The 12500-nt window shown below is 44.5% G+C and overlaps 2 protein-coding genes across 11 annotated transcripts in view; both read left to right on the forward strand.

Moving 5' to 3' along the window:
• The first annotated feature begins 3470 nt into the window (after positions 1-3470).
• Positions 3471-6564, forward strand: LOC115816945 (tubulin beta chain-like). Of its 10 annotated transcripts, none has more exons than XM_030780138.1 (5): positions 3477-3533; positions 4256-4364; positions 4934-5044; positions 5507-5855; positions 6330-6564. In XM_030780138.1, the coding sequence occupies exons 1-5, from the start codon at positions 3477-3479 to the stop codon at positions 6562-6564; spliced, it is 861 nt and encodes a 286-aa protein (XP_030635998.1). The 10 variants fall into 10 exon arrangements, with proteins under 10 accessions (XP_030636000.1, XP_030635998.1, XP_030635999.1 ...); XM_030780139.1 differs by having other exon boundaries at positions 5507-5823; positions 6325-6564; XM_030780141.1 differs by having other exon boundaries at positions 5507-5629; positions 6356-6564.
• A 1876-nt stretch (positions 6565-8440) lies between these two features.
• dennd1c (DENN domain containing 1C) overlaps positions 8441-12500 on the forward strand; it is a 17280-nt gene continuing 13220 nt past the window's right edge. Inside the window, exons 1-5 of the mRNA XM_030780455.1 lie at positions 8441-8457; positions 9819-9883; positions 10616-10659; positions 10826-10875; positions 11115-11234. Coding sequence (XP_030636315.1) covers positions 8441-8457; positions 9819-9883; positions 10616-10659; positions 10826-10875; positions 11115-11234 — 296 coding nt within the window. The remainder of the gene's footprint in view (positions 8458-9818; positions 9884-10615; positions 10660-10825; positions 10876-11114; positions 11235-12500) is intronic.

The following is a 12500-nucleotide window of genomic DNA, read 5'->3' on the forward strand; positions in this document are numbered from 1 at the left end:
ATACCCACTCACTTTTTTTTTCTCTCTCTCTCTCTCGAAACCAGTTATCAGTATCATTCATTCAACCTTCGGTCGTATCTGACTGGTTTTCTCCGTCCAGCTGTCTAGACTAAGCATAACTATAACTGGCACAATTTAGTACATTAATCTCTCATTTCTCTTTTTGTTTGTTTATGGGCTTATACAGACTATGGATAAAAGCTGAGGAGATAGCAAGAAATCCAGATAATGAGAGAGTGTGTGAGAGAGAGAGAGAGTAACAGAGAGAGAGAGAGAGAGAGAGAGAGCGCAAAGAAGAACAAGAGCTTTAACCAGTAATTGAATTATAATGCTAATAGAGAATTTTTTTTTTTTTAAATTTTAACCCCAAACTGTACATACACATTCTTATCGTTACCACAAACAAAAACACCCGGATAATGATATGCACTTTTAAAAATATAATGTAAACATAAATATGTACAAACACATAACATAAACATAAACATATTCCATGATACATAAACATATTCCATGATAAATTAATATTAAAGCCTCACCTACAATAGTTGTATTTCGTCAAATCTGGTCAAGCAGTGAAGTAGTATCTTCGTGTCCACGCACACAAACTCACACCCTTAATGAGAGACTACGTTCACAAATGACAGGTTCTGTGTCAAACGAAGAACCAATACCAACAGTCCTGGAGAAGCCAATCAAAAGCCTTGGGACGGTGATATGATGCAAACCCAGCAGGTGCAACAAAGGAGGGAGGATACACGTCAGGAACACTGCCCTCCCAGGGCAGCTGAAACTTTGGTGTCTCCAATTTGGGGTTGCTTCCCCCGTCTCACGTGACCACTCACCGTATACGAAGTCACCCTGTCCCAGGTCAGCAACCTGAAGAGACTCATCAGCTGACACGTGGGGAAGTGGCGCGGATTACCAAGATGTCGCAGCAGCATGGGACTGTAATGGAAACGGAATCCTTTCACTCCCAGCTTCTAGCCTTGCAGAGGAATACAAACGTGCCAAAGTAAGACTTGACGTGATTCCCGGGACACGGTCGTGAGAGACGCTGCTCCAACCCTGGCGACCGGGAAGACATGAAGTCCAGCAAAAGCGGTCCAGGATGCAAAAATCAGCCCTTCGACGCCGGGACATCGTGGGGGTCGGGTACAACAAGGAGGAGGGGGTTCCGGGCCGGAATCAAGCAAGCACCACCCGGAAAAAAGCGACGCCAGCGGAACGCCGACAACTTGTGGTTGAAGGAGGCGCGTCATCAAGAAGAAACTGCCAGGAATGCCAAAGGCGCATCTCAAGCCAAACAAGGCCGCTGGACAAGATGGGGGGGTGGGGGGGCATTGAGAGGAGAATAATCACCTGGAAAGACTCTGTGGAACTTGGAGGGAAAAAGGACGAGTTTCTAGGCCACATGTGATGTCCTTCCATTTTCCAGCAGGCTTAAACCTCTGGCTGGGAGAGGATGCTGCCTGTCCCCTATGTTCAGTTCCTACCAACCTGAAGCGCACATTGGTCAGTTGTAACACCAACCTCACACAGGTTGAAACACCAACCTCACACAAGGCAGATGCACCTGGGGGCACAACCAAGTACTGAGGTGTCTGGCAGCTGAATTTGAGGATAAAAGAAGAACAGCCAACGCTATGCCTCTGAGTGCTCAGTCAACCCTCCCACGTCTAACACCTTTCCTCAGAGAGGGAGAGGAAAGAAAAACAAACTCTTTGTGCCCAGAGTCAGGCCCCACTGAATGCAGCCAGGGACTAGAAAATGCTCATCAAACCAAGGCCAGAAACTCATCTTTCCCACCCGGAAATTGCAAGCAACAGCCTGAGACCAGATCTAGTCCTCTGGTCCGAATCTCGGCGATGCGGCCAGCAAGTCGATAAAACGCACTTGTAGAGGCTGCCAACAAAGCAGTCACTGAAAAGGAGGGACAACACCTGTGCCAACTGCTGAACACCAAGCGAGGCCAGCAGTTGGCTATGGGACACACACCCGGGGTCTGATCAGCCTGTGGTGAGCCTGCCTCAGCAAGAGGGTGTATTACGGATAAAAGGCCGAAACAACCGAGGACACCGAGGTGCACAGCTGAAGATGTGTCCTAACAAAATAACATCCTCTGGTGGTCCACTTTCCACATCAGGACTACCCCAATTAAGTAAAGCACTAATTTACAGGGCTTGTTACACCCAGTCCTACTAACCAACCTATAGAGCATATTAAAATCCCTCCAATGATATTTCAAAACATTCAAATGGCAGCTGACCTCCAGACAGGTGTGTGCCTGTGTGTGTGCGTGTGTGAGTTTGAGTTTGACCAGGTGCATGTACACACACGTATACACACATACACCTAACCATACTGTACAGGTTTCGGATGTGTAGAATGTGTGCGCAGGTGCCGGAAGACACACCAACCCATCCAGACACACACACACACACACACACACACATATGTTGCACAGATGTGGGTGGGTATGTATATATGTGGGTATGAAAAAAAAAAATTTGGTTGTCTATGTAACCATAAAGCCACTGCGGTAAAACATCGCGTGCAACTATATATGCCAAATGTACTTGGGTGTTGAAGTCCCAGATACACAACAGACCGCTAGGGGGAGCATCAAATATAGTCTAGACTAGACTCTCTCTATTTGTCTCCGTCAACACAAAGGGAATGTCTGGGTGTTTAATCGGTAGTCTAGAAATCTAATTTTGTGTGTTACTGATTACTGTCAGTCAGTATCTGAGATAAGAACCAATCCACAATATTGAACAATTCATGATTCGCTTTCAGAGTAAAACATCACTTTATTGAAAGACACTTAAAGCTGTTTACAGATCCCGGTACGCTGCAGTTCTAGCGTCATTGCTCTGCAAATTATTAATAAATATCAGATGCCGACGGAGACGATATATCGGAGTAATGGTATGTTGTGAATAGAAGTAAACGTATCATACTCATAGTTCTTATTATGACGAATATAGAGTTTCACTGTTTAAACAAGAGGGGCTGAATAGTACTAGAGTATTCCAGTTATGTAACGTTTTTCTTTCCTTCCATATATTTACCCCTACATCGGGCAGGTGACATTCTTTGGGTCATAGCCTACAAAAGAGTAAGAGAGAGAGAGGGGGAGGCCTAAAATTCCTTCCTTGTCCTCCTTGATTTCCGAATCTTTCTCCATCTTTCTTTTTCTCCCCCATAGTAACCGATTTTTGCATTTCCTCTCAACGCGTCTCGCCTGCTATCCCTGTCAGCTACTCCGTTGTCATGGAGATGACGTCATGCTGCAGCACCATCGGGACATAGCTCATCGGGGACGAGCCGGGAGGAGTCGACGGCAGCGCGCAGTCTAGAACAGACAGATTCCTTGAGAAGGTATAGGACTGGGTAGTCGTAGGGACCGAGATCCACCGTCTAGCCACCGTTCATTGCTGTTTCCGAAGTCGCTCGATCATTTAACATCAAATATGCGCGAAATAGTGCACCTGCAAGCCGGACAGTGCGGCAACCAGATAGGAGCGAAGGTAGGAGCAACGTCGGTGTTTTTTGTTTGTTTTGATTTGATTTGATTTGATTTGATAAACGTTAAATTGCGGCTTGGACTTTAATACACAAATAACTGCCGAAATGTAATATGGTGAGATAATATTTAGCCCTGTGTAAGTCAACGTATTAAGACAAATATTTTTTAGAATGTTTTAGTATATCTGGAGGCGAGAAGAGACAAGCCTTCGTGTTTAATGACATCTTTAATCACCTTTATCCCCCTTTCTCGGCATCACCGAATATCCAGAACGGATGTCTGATTTTCACAAATTTGTTTCTATTCACGACATAAATGTCCGTAATTAACACTGATTTAAGAGATTTTGACACAGACGTCACGCTGATGCAGAAAAGCCGGTATCTCAAGCGGCTTCTAGCTCATAGAATGAAGTCCATTGTACGCCAGCCAAGCTGAAAAGGGGTGTGGTTGTGGCACAGAGTGAGCGTGCACCCTAATTCGGTTGAAATCCTAAAATTCATCGATGCGCTGCTACATTCAGTTGAATACAACGCATTTATGAAAATTCATCAAAATATTTTTTGATGAAGGGGGGGTAAGGGGGGGGGGGGGGGGGGGGGGGGGGTTTCATCTGATGCGAATTCCACGGCACACGCCCTTCTGTCACCTTCTATTGTTTCACCGCCCTCTCTCTCTCTCTCTCTCTCTTTCTTTCTCTTCCCCTATCCCTCTCTGTCTCAGTTCTGGGAGGTAATCAGTGATGAACACGGGATTGACCCGACTGGCACGTATCATGGGGACAGCGATTTGCAGCTCGACAGAATCAGCGTCTACTATAACGAGGCCACAGGTAAAAATATCACCATGGTTACAGCCCTAGAGGACGATAGATTTTGAGTAATTCATTTTAAAATTTCTGTTCTGCTGAATGCCCTTAACAGCGTTTCTTCACACAGACAATGAAAAATCATATTAACCATTTGATGTAGCATCTCAGATGAAGCAGATGCAAATCTGGGAGTTATTACCAATTTTAAATTGTCACTTATTAGCTTATTTATACACACACGCACACACACACACACACACACACACATATATATATAATAGTTTAAATCACTCATTTTAATATATATATATATATATATTTGAAATAAATTCTAGCTAAATCACTCATTTAAAAAAAAAAAAAATTATATATATATATATATATATATATATATATATATATATATATATATATATATATTAAAATGAATGATTTAGCTAGAATTTATTTCAAATACAGTGTATTGAGTAACACATTGTGCTTGCTGTATTCATTCAGTAAAGAGCGGTTATAAATTACCACACACATATACACTCACACACACACACCTGTGGGTGACTGAGGTGTTTTTGTTTGCTCTGTGATGTCAGGCGGGAAGTATGTCCCCCGTGCTATTCTGGTGGATCTGGAGCCTGGGACCATGGACTCAGTGAGATCTGGACCATTTGGACAGATCTTCAGGCCCGATAATTTTGTTTTTGGTACGCTATCTCATCTTCAAATGTTTGTTTTGTGTAGACAGATAGATGCACAGAAAAACAGACAGACAGATAGATAGGTAGATAGATGCATTTTATGTTTTCAGGTATATTAATTTATGAACTGGAATGAGTTTGAATTGTTTTTCATTTGCACTTACAGTCTTTCTTCCTTATTCACTGATAAATAGATTTGAGTACTGGATTTATATGTCTGGATATTTGTCTGATTATTTCACAGTTCAAGCTGGTTGGTTTTCACGAATGATCTCTATTTCATATGTATACACACATATGTATTAAATCTCTGAAGTATACAATGTTTCTTTAAACATTCTTACTAAATGACTAAACTCACATTAATAACAGAATCATTATGCATGAATGACATGAATGCATTAACTGGATTCCCCTGTCTCTCTAACCAATGCTGGGTGTTTATGCTGTGCTGTGGGTCCGTCACAGGTCAGAGTGGAGCTGGCAATAACTGGGCTAAGGGTCACTATACTGAGGGGGCGGAGCTGGTGGATTCAGTCCTGGATGTGGTGAGGAAGGAGGCGGAAAGCTGTGACTGCCTGCAGGGTTTCCAGCTCACCCACTCCCTGGGCGGGGGTACCGGGTCGGGCATGGGTACCCTCCTCATCAGCAAGATCCGTGAAGAGTACCCCGACCGCATCATGAACACCTTCAGCGTGGTGCCCTCGCCCAAGGTCTCCGACACCGTGGTGGAGCCCTACAACGCCACCCTGTCTGTGCACCAGCTGGTGGAGAACACGGACGAGACCTACTGCATCGACAACGAGGCCCTTTACGACATCTGCTTCCGCACGCTCAAGCTCACCACGCCCACCTACGGCGACCTCAACCACCTGGTCTCCGCCACCATGAGCGGGGTCACGACCTGCCTGCGTTTCCCCGGGCAACTCAACGCGGACCTGCGCAAGCTGGCGGTCAACATGGTGCCCTTCCCCCGCCTGCACTTCTTCATGCCGGGCTTTGCCCCCCTCACCAGCAGGGGGAGCCAGCAGTACCGCGCCCTCTCCGTCCCCGAGCTCACCCAGCAGATGTTCGATGCCAAGAACATGATGGCGGCCTGCGACCCGCGTCACGGCCGCTACCTCACCGTCGCCGCTGTTTTCCGCGGCCGCATGTCGATGAAGGAGGTGGACGAGCAGATGCTGAACGTCCAGAACAAGAACAGCAGCTACTTCGTGGAGTGGATCCCCAACAACGTCAAGACGGCCGTGTGCGACATCCCGCCCCGCGGCCTGAAAATGGCGGCCACCTTCATCGGCAACAGCACCGCCATCCAGGAGCTGTTCAAGCGCATCTCCGAGCAGTTCACCGCCATGTTCCGTCGCAAGGCCTTCCTGCACTGGTACACCGGGGAAGGGATGGACGAGATGGAGTTCACCGAAGCCGAGAGCAACATGAACGACCTGGTGTCCGAGTACCAACAGTACCAGGACGCCACCGCCGAAGAAGGAGAGTTTGAGGAGGAGGGAGAGGAAGAAGTCGCCTGATTCCTTCTCTTTTTCATCTCTCTCTCTCTCTTTGTTTCTCTCTCTCTTTGACATTCCATCTTGATCTGTCACTCTGTTCGGACACTCATTTACTCAGTCATTTTTTTGTGGTCCTTCCTCACTGATCCTCCCTTTTTTCACTCTTCTTCTGATCACCTTTTCCCCTTTATCATCTGTGGTGGGTTTTTTTTTTTTTGTGAAAGGTATTGTTGTGAAAGGGAGGGAGAGATTCATCTCTCGTCTTTCGTGCTCACGTCGTGGTGCAGTTGTTGTTCACTCTTTAGCCTCTGCCTGTTCCTCACAGTTCCTGAAGAGCGTGAACGAACGCAAATCCGTCGGCATAATGCATCACATCATACAGCTCATCCCAATTCTCTCAAGTCTCACAAAAAAAAAAAAATCACCTCAGAACTTCAATTTGGCTTTCAATAAAAACATGACTGAATCACCTCGATGAACTGAGTCAGTGGTATTTATTATGGTTAAATCATTTATCTTTAACACAGTTTAGATTATTTTATGTATTGTGTATGTTTGTGTGCTTCATTTGTGAAAATGGCTGCTAATGGTGTCATGGTTTCTAAATGGCAGAGCCCATTTTTGGACACCAGAGGGCGGCCTTGAGCATAGCCTGAGTAATGTAGAACTACCTGCCTCATTTCCATGTGTCATAACTTGAGCTACAGTCAGTGAACATGTGAAGCGTAGGAGGGTAACGGAGCAAACAGGTTACGAAGGTGACAGAGAGAGTAGAAAATCAGAGACAGACAGGAGAGGAGAGGGAGACAGGGAGAGAAAGACAGAAACAAACAGAGAGAGAGAGAGAAAAGGAGTGTGAGAGGGAGTACATGTGCGGTTAAGTGTGCGCGTGCGCGTGTGAGACCGAGGGGGAAGATTGTGATTCCATGCGTGACTGTGTAGATACTTTTCTCTGTGTGTGCATTTTCCTGTTCTGCAAGCTGAGAGAGTGAAGTTCTGAGAGACAAACAGAGGCAAACGCTACGTTGCTCAGTAGAGGAAGTCTATTCCTGTCTCTTCAACTTCCTCCAAATCAGCTGGTTCAAATTTCAGCTCGAGCGAATTAAATGAAGGGCCTGCATACATCAACTCCAAACTTAATTCACTTCACAGAAAAGAAGCCTCACAAGAAAGAGTGAGAGATATGTTTGACATTTAAAAGAAGAAGGAAAAGTGATAATGATCAAAAGAGAGAAAAAATGACATTTATTTGAAGGATAGGAGGCAACAGAGAGGACAGGTAAAAGGAGACTACAGAATATGAGATTGCACAGCCCTTGATGATGACCTGGCAAAACTATGAAAGGATATATATATATATATTCATTTATTTAATTTAATTTATTTATTTATTTTTTTACTGATTGGTACAGAAAGAATGAGCCAGGGGGGAGGAGCAATCAGAGAAACAAACAAGTCCATCAGCAACAGTCAGAGAAAGAAAGTGAAAACTGGGAGACCAAAAAAAAAAAAAAAAAAAAGGAGAAAGACTTAGAGTGAATGACTAAGAAAAAAAGAAGAGTTAGATTAGAAAGAAATATTTAAAGAGAGAGTGATCCTTATGTCAGTCACACACACACACACAGACACACACTCACACACGCACGCGCACACACACACACACGCACACACACACACGGACGTAGCAAAATCAGGAAGTGATCTAATGAGCAGTGTGCTTGGCTGCTGAGTTTTCTGCTGTCACTGTGTGCCCGTGTGTAGACGGCTGCATCCGCATGCGCACGCGCGCGCGTGTGTGTGTGTGTGCGCTCGCAGGCGAGAGATCGGCCTGTGTGGCACTAATATGACCAATAATTCACGGATACCTTGGCATCACCGATGGACTCAGTGAGAAAGCATGGGATCCAGACTTAGGTAAGTCCTCTGTCTCTCTCTCTTTCTGTCTCTCTCTCTCTCTGTCTCTCTCTCTCTCTGTCTCTCTCTCAGTGAACGTCTCTCTCTCTCTGTCTGCAGGTTGTGGTTTGAACTACTTGCTTCCTCCATCTATTTCTCTCTCTTTCTTCATGTGTGCACAGGAAAGAGCGAGTTATAGTCACCGGCGGTGCCACCATTACAAAGAAAATGAAAATAAGGACATTTTGTACATGACAAAAGTTCAGCCGTTTATTGAAATTGACATTTTTTTCCCTACCACTGTGCAAAAGTGGGGTTTTTTTCCCCCATTATTATTGTTATTATGTTAATGGTCTTTACTGTCGAAGCCAAATCTCACTTCTTGCATAAATATTTCTATATACACATATTCTATGTTTAATGGGTTGTTGGTCTTAAGCAGAGTAACAACATGATAAACATTCATGTACAGTTTTAACTGATGACTCTGTAGACTCGTTCATTCATCCCGTGGCACATTCCAGTGAAACATAGGGCTGTTTTCAGTTCAGTATGTCAAGGGGAAAACCTTGGTTTTCAGGGAAAACATTGATTATTAGTTCAAAGCATTGTTTTATTCGGCCAAGTAACATTTCATTTAAGCTGTTTTTAACACTAAGGACCCCCCCCCCCCCAAAAAAAAGTGAAACGTCTGATCAGTGGGCCTGTTCATGGCCTGCATTTCCGTAGCAATATGGCAGCCTGGGGTGTTCTTGCATGTTGGTATGTATGTGGATGTGAACAATGGGGTGAAACCCACCCTCCCAAATCCAATGGAAGACAGGCGTTCCACTTCTCTCCTCTCCTCATTCACTTCTCTCACACTCTTCTCAAATCAAAGGTCAAACAACAATACCACTCACAGTCCGTCTGACGTTACGCTGCAGAGAGACACTGTTTACCATTAACTTGGATAAAACAACGTTCTCACCGCAATTCATCTGCTTAAAAAATAGGAAGAAGACATGTGATTTACTGTAACCTGATAATATGATAGGCATAACAACCAAGCAGCAATGTTTCATTTGCAGCATTGGCAAAAAAAACAAACAAACCCCCCCCAAAAAGACAACAACAACCAAACCCCCCCCCCCCCCCCCCCACCCCCCCCCACCCCCCCCCCCCCCCACACACACACACACACACACACACACACACATTAGACACAATATATCAGGGATAATAAAACCCTGTCACTACAGAATTACCAATAATCATGTCCTGTAAAATGCTGATATTAAATGCAGAAGTCAGTCTCCTGCTGCTTGTGACTGGGGCTTTGAGCCAGCAGTGGCCGGGTGTTTTAGTATCACTTTGTCTGAGAGCTGTGTTACTGTTGGCAGAGAAAACCCAGACGGAACGTTCTACTGGTTCTTTGAAGCTTCGTGTCCCATCGCCAGAGACAAAGGTCAGTAGGTCACTATTAATCTGTTTCTTTTACCCTGTCTTTTTTATCTTTCCCTCCCCTTCTCTGCCTTTTTTGTTGTTGGGTTTTTTGGGGTTTTTTTTTTGGTTGTTTGCTTCTTTCTTTCTGACTTTAATTCACTCACTAATGATGGATCGCTTTTATAATTGAACTGCTGCTGAGAAACTTTTCCACTTCCTGTCACATGGTACATCCTCAGAAAACCACACTCCGGTTGCCTGGGTAACAGGCTGAGGCAAGCTGGCAGGCTGCTAGCTCTGTTCTTACAGGCTGAAGAGAGAGAGAGAGAGAGAGAAAGAGAGAGAGAAAGGGCAGTGTTGTGTTAAACAACAAAGCAAGCTGACATTGTGAAGATGAAGGTGTACCTGGACTCAGAAATGTTAAAACACCACGGTGGCCACTAAGCACATCCTCCTCCTCAGTTTATAAATGTGTAAAAGCTCATTCTTTTTGTTGCACTGGGCACCTGTTGGGCCAGCCGTCCGTTAACTTACCTGTGTGTGTGTGTGTGTGTGTGTGTGTGTGTGTGAGTGTGTGTGTGTGTGTGTGTTTGGTCTCTCCAGCCAGCTGTCCGTTAACTTACCTGTGTGTGTGTGTGTTTGGTCTCTCCAGCCAGGCGTCCGTTAACTTACCTGTGTGTGTGTGTTTGTTCTCTTCAGCCAGGCATCCGTTAACTTACCTGTGTGTGTGTGTGTGTGTGCTTGGTCTCTTCAGATCCAGAAGTATTATTTCAGTTCCCCGAAGACTTCAACGATGAGGTCAGTGTCTCGGGTTTCAAAATCATTTGATAATGCATCATATGTTGGTACTTAACAGCTGTTCTTTCTCTCTCTCTCTCTCTCTCTCTCTCTCTCTCTCTCTCTCTCTCCAACACACACAAACACCAAAACCAACACACACACTCACACATTTTTCTGTTTACAGGAATCTGTAAAATCTCTGCCACGATTCTGCTTCCCATATGACATTGAGAGGTGAGACTGACTTTTAACAGTTTAATTGGCAAATAAAAAATGAAATGACTATTTCCCATGTAAATAACTAAATGAATGAAGGAATTAATGACGGATAGATGTTTGCCGACTAGACAGACGGTCGAAAAGGGGTTGTTTTTTGTTTCGATTTTTTTAATGGTCTGATCAATGGAATGAGGAATGACTGATTGATTGATAAACTGACTGAATGACTGATTGATTTGTTCACTCAATATCAGGGTGAAAGACAGCGTAGCGGTTCAACACTTCACGTTCGTGCTAACGGATCTGGAAGGCTGTCAGCGTTTTGGTTTCTGCCGTCTGACCTCTGGGTCTCAGACGTGCCTCTGCATTCTCAGGTTGGACAATTTCCTCCACGTTTAGATTTCGCTCTACGAACAGATCGAACCAGCAGACTCAGACTCTCCTCAACAGACTCAGCTCTAATCTCTCTCCTTGGCTGTGATAACTGATGTTAGGCCCTGTTTACACCGTGCATTATCCGATCCGATTTAGGATTTAGGTGATCCGATCACAAGTGGACAGCTTAGAAGTACAGGTGTAAACGCATCCAATGCACATTGAGGTCGCATCAAGATCCGATCACACAGACCACATTCGGAGGTGGTCTGGACCGCATACGACCACATTCTTAAAGCAGTGTGAACACGAATGCGAACTTGATCACATTGAACGACTGCCAACTCAACTGACGTCCTCTGCTTACGCGGAAGAACGAACTCATTCCCGTATGCAGCCTGCATATTCACTCATCCGTTCGGCGTCATATTAAATTGCGACAACAGGCAACAACAACAACAACAACATGCAAAATTAATATAGTTTTGATTTCTTCTTCTTCTTCTTTTTCTTCTTCTTTTAATTTCCGACAGACTAGGCACGGAAAGTGCATCGATGCCTCCCGCCGATTAAAAACAACAACGTTTAACATGAAAAAGCTTAACGTGGCTTAATGTTCCAAAACTGCGATCAATGATCACCACATTTCTCTTGGACATCTCTTGTTAGAAACACCTCTTCCTGTCAAAAAATAAAAATCTAAATCCTAGGAGTATGGTCATTATCTCACGTTAAGCGTTTTCCTCTCCACTGACGCCCATTATAAGGAAACAGCTTAACGTGCCTTAATGTCCCAAAACAGCGATCAGTGATCACCAAATTCGTCTGACATCTCACATGTTATAAGCACTATTTCTAATTTTAAAAGAAAAGCAAAAGTGATATTCAGTGAAAGGGGTAACGCGTCGGAAATGATTCACGTGTTTATTTTCATATAGAGCGGGGAAGTGAGATCCGATCTCAAGTGGTCATTCGAGACACTGATTCTATTAAAGCCAGACATAAACGGACGTACGTAGAGCCATCCACTTGGGGTAGGATCGCCAAAATCGGATCTAAATGCAAGGTGTAAACAGGGCCTTAGAGATGCTAACATTAGCAACCTCATAACTATGGACCTTGTTTCTTCAAAGCTTAGCCCTAGGTGGCCCTATTGTTCATGACTGTAGGAAAGCTAGTGAGTGACAGAATTAGAAACGGTGCAAGTGTCCTCAGCGCTTCTGTTTGTTCCCCTCCTTTCAGTTCTGTCCTTAAAAAACCCACAA

The sequence above is a fragment of the Chanos chanos genome, chromosome 7 (genome assembly GCF_902362185.1).
Source record: "Chanos chanos chromosome 7, fChaCha1.1, whole genome shotgun sequence".
Taxonomy (NCBI): Eukaryota; Metazoa; Chordata; class Actinopteri; order Gonorynchiformes; family Chanidae; genus Chanos; species Chanos chanos.